This window comes from Nestor notabilis, unplaced genomic scaffold (genome assembly GCF_000696875.1).
Source record: "Nestor notabilis isolate BGI_N333 unplaced genomic scaffold, ASM69687v1 scaffold27032, whole genome shotgun sequence".
Taxonomy (NCBI): Eukaryota; Metazoa; Chordata; class Aves; order Psittaciformes; family Psittacidae; genus Nestor; species Nestor notabilis.
In genome coordinates, this window is record NW_009918272.1 from 41,849 (window position 1) to 49,192 (window position 7,344).

Consider the following 7,344-nt stretch of genomic DNA (forward strand, 5'->3'; position numbering starts at 1 on the left):
ATTGGACAACCCAAAGTCTGCACGTTAAACATCGTACCTTGAGTGCTTACACTGAAAGCACGTAGGGAGATGTCTACAGTCTCTCTAATACTTGAATTCCATATTCACACACCTTCAAGTGTCTTTTCAAAGCAGTACAATTTGCAGGCCTCTCCTTAAAGACTTCAACACCAGATCAAAAAGCTCAGAAACTTAGTTAAAAAATACCTAAGTGCATTTAATTAAAAGCCGTACAGAGCTTCAGTCGGTTTATTGCTCTCTGTGTTATGCAAGTGTTCTTTTGTCTTTACCGCCTGATACTCCACATTACGACATTTTCTTTTCTCTGCACCAGTCCTATTTTTCCTTAAGCACTGAAGTGTTAAAAGAAGCAATTCAGCAGCCCTCCAGTGTGCTGGAGGTCAAGAAGTAGAATCTGGAAATAAATAAAGGAAGAAATCTGCTCTTGGTTTTTAGACAGACAAATCTATACATCAGCTTTTTGTGTCTCGGCATCGCAACAAGAAGTCAGGCTCGCCCCGTAACCGAGCACGCTGAGCAGTGAGCAGCACCTCAGGAACAGACCTGAAAAGGAAAACTTAATCATGATGTATTTCAGATGTATTTGTTGAGTAGTTGTTAATATTGATTTGTTATTAATTGCAGCAGAGGCACATTCCAGGTGCGTGCGGTTTCCTGATGACGGCAGCCATAGATCCATGTTACTGTTCTTGCCACAAACATGGGAACTCGGAATAATTTTTCCTCAGAATTACTCTGCGCTGAGCAGCTGACAGGAAAACCTCACTTTTCTAAAGCTTAGGGGAGGCTGCGTTGCTTTGGGGGAGCAGGTTTTGCTTGCTCGCAGAGAACAGATCGTATTTGAGATGAGTTAGTGCTCGGAAACGGCCCAGGAAACTTGGTTTTCTTTCCGTAAGGTTATTGGTGTCGAGAAGTTAGACTCTTACCCCAGCAACCGCAACTTTATGTTGCTCAGATGACAACAGCTGTTGTATTCCTTTCCATGAATACTCAATTCTAGTGCTCAGCATGAGGTACAGGCCCTGTGTTGGGTTTTATTTTATTCCTCTTTGACCTCTTAGGGTATGTACACACACTCCTGCTCGTGTGCTCAGACACACGCATGTCCTTAACACAGGCAATGCTGCAGAAGGGAGCTGGCCAGAAAGAGACACTGCTACCTGTGTGCGTCCCACCCTTCACTGCAGTATGGATTAAGTTGTACAGAATTAAGGATCAAAATGCAAAACACAGATCATTTTGAAACAGTGCTTTGTATCCTTGCCAAAAGTAACATGGTAAAGTAGTTTAACAGACTCTTTACTGGCGGAAGAAAAAAACCCCATCCAAACAAAGAAACTACTTTTAAAGGTAATCAACAATTCAGGTAATGACTACGTAAGATACAGTCTCAAGAATAGTGTTTTGAATGTAGTTAAAAAAAAGGCAAAAAGTGTCTAAAACCCATAACTCGATTCAGTGTTGTTTTACTTTTTTATTATTTAAATACACCATACTAGAGCAAATGTCTCTGAAAATATCACAAATAAAAGATTTTTCTTCATTCAGCAAATTAGAAGTAGGTGAAAATTTCTACACAGTAGCTGCTATGAGCCTGACTTTTTTTTTTCCTTTTCTTTTCTTGGTTTTTTTGCCATGGGAAGTAGCAACATTAGGACAAAAACACTTACATGCATACATACATTGTATTTTACAGAGATACAATAAAAGTGTTTGTGATAGAATATCACAAAAGCCACATCTTTTATCTCATGTTCAGTTTGATTGCAACACATTTCCTTACAACACTTAAATATACAAAGAGCAAATAGAATGTTGTTAAGGTAAAACACAGGGTACAAACTGGCCAGTGCCCTGCTAATTGTTAATGAGGGTAGAAAGCAGATTTCAATGCTTCTTTTAATTAGCTTCATTAGTCATCTTCCCCACCCGCCCCCCCAAGATGTCCTCCGGTGGATCTTTTTTCATTTTCTCTACAGTCTCCCATTAGCCCAGGTTCATGGAGTCCTTAATGTTCATATTCAGTCATTTTAATACACCAATAAATGTGGGAAGGGCAATCAAGAATAAAGAAGGTGCAATGGTATGGAGCTGGCATTGATGCTAGCTACAAAGGTGACTTGTCTACTTGGAGACATGGGATCCATCTGTGATGAACAAAATTTGAGATGAAGGCACGCATTCTGCATTACTCTGACCTTTTAGCAGACCTGTAAGAAATAAAAATGGGTATCTTAGCTAGAATACTAAATCGGAGATAGGAAACTACAACATGACTGCTTTTCTTTTCCTTGTGCACTAATCTCTTTTTTATTAGATTACTTTCCAACTGTGACTTGATTAAGGCTTTCTACACTATCCATTCATACCACCACCCTTTTGACTTCAAACAGCAAAGAGCAACCATTTTCCGCAGTTTCACTACCAAGAAGAGCAGATGGGAGGGGGGACAGAAGAAAACAACAAAGAAGAAAGAGAGAGATGACACCAATAAATAAGAGGTGCACTGTCTGGTAACAAACCGTACAGTGAATAAGGTGGTTTTTCTGGGCCCCTTTTAAAAGGGAGGAAACATTACGCCATGCCTTTGAAGAAGCTCGTAACATGATCTTATAATTGGAAGAAATAGTGTGTAAAGCAAATAAGAAGTGCAGCCAATATCCTCCCAAGGCAACTTTGGTTAATATGCTGCATTGCACAAGAGCTAAATATAGATATTTCAGGATTCCCCCCCCCGCCCCCTTTAAAATTCCTCATCTGGTGCGTTAGTTAATGTTACATAAACATTTTAATACATGAAGTCAAACATGTGCTTTCACACTGGTGTTAATGAATTGTGATAATTAAAAGTGTCTAACTCAATAAAAATCTAAACTTTCATGGATAAAATAGAAATGATCATCCATAGTCTTCAAATACAATCTGTTTGCAATTACCAAAATGAAATAATATGTATTAGATTTTTATGGTTTTTAAATGACATTTTGCGCTTCCCAGGAAGTTCTTTTTTCACCCTTTCTCGAAGTTACTAAAAGCCTGAGGTCTATTAGTAACTGCAACCCCCCACTTTCAAGCTAATTAAAGTAGTGGAGGCTTGGAGGTTTAATTCCCCAGAGCTGAAGCTCAGTGTGAGAAAGGTAATTTGTCTGTCCAGAACAAAGATTAGGGAGCAGCCAGCAAGCATATTTAATAAATGAGCATCAAATATCCTCTACTATGGACACAGACAACACCAATTATGTAACTACAAGGGAATTGTTGAGTGATATGTAAACCAGAAGATTTTTAAGTTCTTCTCTGAGAGACGTAATCTAGCTCATACTTTATTTAACAGTGTAGAAGCTGCAGACAAGCATTCGCTACAAACCCTGCCAACCGGTGGAAAATTTACACTCGGAGGAGGTGGTAACACAGCTGCAAACAAGAGCTACTACAGGAACTCTACCACTACCAGTGAGGCGGAGAGTTCCTGCCAGTGCAGCCCCTGCACGTGGGACAGCGCGTGGGGCATCACGCACGACGCGTCTGCGCTCTGCGGGCAGGCAGGACCGAGGTCAGGCACAGCAAGCGATGGGAAGTTACACCCGACACCTGCAGACTGCCCCGGGGAGGCAAACGGCAGCAACAGCCACCAAAGCTGGGGCACGGAGCCCCCTCTGCCTGTACCAGTCACCACCTGCAAACTGCACGGACACAACAGCAAGTCCCTAACTGCCACCTCCCCATACCCAACAGAAACGGGAGTTAGTTAATGACAGGAGTCTCTCTTGAGTTTAATAATAAACCCTGTGCATGTTCTGCTATGTCGGTAATCTCTGGTGGTAGAATAACCTGGAGACTGATTGATCTTTAATAGAAGTATCTGTTACAGCCAACACTGTCATAGTGGAAGAACATTTTAATTAGTGGCCCTGAAACACAGCTTTCCGGAAAACACCTTGGACGTAAACAGCTTCACACTATTAAAAAGCAGTGCCCCACCCCCCACACAACTCTTGGCACCTGTCCCTGCAGCTTCCGGAACTCCAGAAACCAGGCAAATCTATGAATTACCAACTTGTCTCCCCAATTGTATTTCGGTTTTGTGGGGTTCAGGTGCTCTGCAACTCCCCTTTAAGAACTGGTGGGAGAACTTACACCATTTTCTAGAGATTATAATATCAGGAACCCCACACTGTAATCTCTCCCCTCAATCTTCTCCCCAGTACCTGGCCACAGCAATGCCATTAACAAAAAAACCTCATTCTCGTCGTTTGCTCTGCATTTAGCTTCCATCAGGTGTCTGCAGTTGTGAGCTCTGCAAACGCAGTCCAGTGTTACTTCTCTCTCCCATGTTCTGTGTTCCTTGTCATGTCTACTGCTTTTATTGCAACTAAATCATTTTTATGTTTTGCTAAGGCATAGTAAGAAACTGATAAAACTAAATGACAATTTAGACACCTATTTGAAGTTACATTAAACTTTACATTCGTAGAAGACAAGTGGATAAACCACTCCTGGAATGGTGAACCTTTTACTGCAGTGTATAAAGATGAATGGTTTTACCTATATTTTGAAATGGGATAACTATAAATATTCATTTAACAGATTCACTGCTCGTGAGTCTGTATTACAGATTTGTTTCATTAAAATTCACAACAGTATAAATCTATGAATCTTTAACTGTATTTGTACTTCCTTGAGAAGATGCTGCACATTCTCCTCCAATCTTAATTATCTTTGTTCTGCCTAACGATACAGGACTTTTGTACTCGTCTCTCTCATCACCTCGATTGACAAATTAAGTAAATAAAAAAGGCCCACGTTTTATTTTGCTATAATTACATTCCCTGGGTAAGACTTGAAAGAATACTTAAAATTAATCAGTAAATTTATGCACAGAGAAAAAACTAAAGCAAACACAGATATTGAAATGTAGCAACACAACAACAACAAAAAAATCACGGACATTAGAAACCAGTTTGTGTTTCCTTGGACATGTTTCTCCATGAACTAAAAGCACTAAGAAATACTCTGTACATTGCAGAATGGATCAGCCTTGCATTTGTCCCAGATTTTTTTAATCTTCCAAATTCCTATTTGCAGATAAATGTTATTTTTTGTGATCCTTGCAGACATTAATGAAGTTCCTATTGTAAATCTATAAAGAATTACCAACTGAAGTGTGCAGTTTTTGTTTCATTGCAATAACTCAGTGCTGTGTGATTGCCTGGGTTAATGATGAAAAAGTCAAATATACTATCAGAGCTGATGGAAAAATCTATCACCAATCTGAAATTAAAATTCATCTGTGGTCAATAAGATTTAATATCCATGCAAGTGGCGCTGTAAAGAGTAAATGAATCAATGTCATCAATACATAATCAGTATGAAATATGATGTGAATAAAATTATGTGCAAGAGTCATACATTCACTCTTTTCTGGACCAGGGTGGAATGAACAGTCTCTTAACTCAAGGTTGACAGTAATTGTTACAAATTAGGCACAGCAGTTATCAAAATGCACTCACTTGCATAGCTTTAGGACTTATTAAGGAGATTAAAATAGATCTAAAACTATCTAGTTTCAGAGTTACAGGACAACTGTTGATCAGAAATTTTTTTTTCTTCTTCTCCTCCCTGTGATTTGTACAGTCATTATTTACTCATTTAGTTAGAAACCAAGAGCTATCAACCACCGAGATACACAATCTCTAGTTGAGCTATTAGCGTTACGGAGCGATAAGAAAATAGCACTTTGGTTTTTAAATCAGAGTTATAACATGCAAAACAGACAAGAAAATACTCCTGAAAAAGTACCCTAGGATGCTCCTTCACCTAAACCCTTCAATATTGAAGTACACTGGTTTACTTCAGGAACCTTCTTTTCACTAGACATTACTTACTTCCATATTAAAGGATCTTACTTTCCTCCCACAGAAACCTGCTCTCTTGTAGCCCTTAATTTCAAGATTATAAAGTAATATACTTCTCTTTGTTAAGAGTTTGTATTAATGGATGCTCTCTGCTTTGCTTTGTACCTAAGGAGCTCAACAGCTGTCCAGATGCACATGCCCAAACCAAAATAAACTGACTCCCCGCCCCCTCCAAATATGTTGTATTTAAAAGGTTAGTGCTTTCTCCCCATGCCCCACACCTACATTATTTAAGTTTGGTTACTTAAAGGTCTCCTTGCAGGGGTGTGGAATGTCCACTATTAGAATGAAAAGAAATTGATCTTCATTTAGCTCTAATAAAGCTTATTAGTAATTGTTGGGTATTCACCTTCTGGTCTGGCAGTAGTGGATTACTCTGAAGTGAATTCAAATGGCCATTGATGAGAGCTGTAGGTCTATCATGTTCACAAAATAAACTGCCATTGATGTAGTGAAACCGATCTCCGGGGACCAGGCGATTCCGGCAGGTAGAGCACGTAAAACACTGAGGAGGCAAACAGACAGCGAGTGAGACTACAGCGCAAATGAAGTACGCTGCAGAGACCACGAGTGAGGCGAGATCTGGAGCGGCTGCCTTTTGAGTGTCACCTCCAGATACAGCATTAGCCTTACCTGTTGGGCCTGTGCAGTACGTACCTCAAGTATAGTTTTACCGATTGCGAGGGAACAAAGCTACGTGCTAAGGGAAGCTTTATAACATATACTCGTATTTCCAGTTCTTGCTTTGCGTTTCATTCATAAGCAGATGCGCATTTCATACTGAAGAAGCAGGGGAGCACTAACCAGCTGCTAAGTAAAAACACATCGAAAAAGCCCCTCACCTTAAGATGATAGACGTTGCCCTGTGCCCTCATGACCAGCTCACTAGCCGGAATGGACTGTCCCCAGGCACTGCAAGCACCACTATTTCCAAATAACCTGAAACAGAGGTGATGATCATGAATAATTTAATACACAGGAGGCTCTGAGCATTTTTGCGCATCACTGCAATGGTTTATTACACAACTATTTTAGACTTCTGACCCCTGCCTTCCAACTTGCTTATGTGTCATAATATGAAAAAGTGTATTTTTGTGTAACAACTGGTAGCTTCACCCCACCTTGGCTGTGGTTACAGAGGATTTAATCAGAAATATTGACTTACACCTCTGGAAACACAAACAATTCTGTACTACACACGTTTTATCAGATTACTGGGTTCATCATAAAAAAAAAAAAAGATACAATTCATGACTGGAGTTTAAATGCATTGTGTCCTTGAAATTATATGAAGAACTCTTTTGTACTTTAATCATATCTTGAGATATGAGTCATCAAAAGGGTTAAGAGGATTTGATTGTATATCTAAGAAGACATCATGCTCAGTGTATTGAAACTCCAGTAAACC

General features: G+C 39.7%; 1 protein-coding gene across 1 annotated transcript; it reads right to left on the reverse strand.

Annotated features, from left to right (window-relative positions):
- Positions 1-1,476: 1,476 nt before the first annotated feature.
- Positions 1,477-6,875, reverse strand: LMO4 (LIM domain only 4; the record flags this gene model as incomplete). Its single annotated transcript, XM_010009636.1, has 3 exons — positions 1,477-2,231; positions 6,286-6,441; positions 6,779-6,875. Coding segments are annotated over 3 exons (262 nt in total), but the record flags the coding sequence as incomplete, so codon positions are not given.
- Between the last annotated feature and the right edge of the window lie 469 nt (positions 6,876-7,344).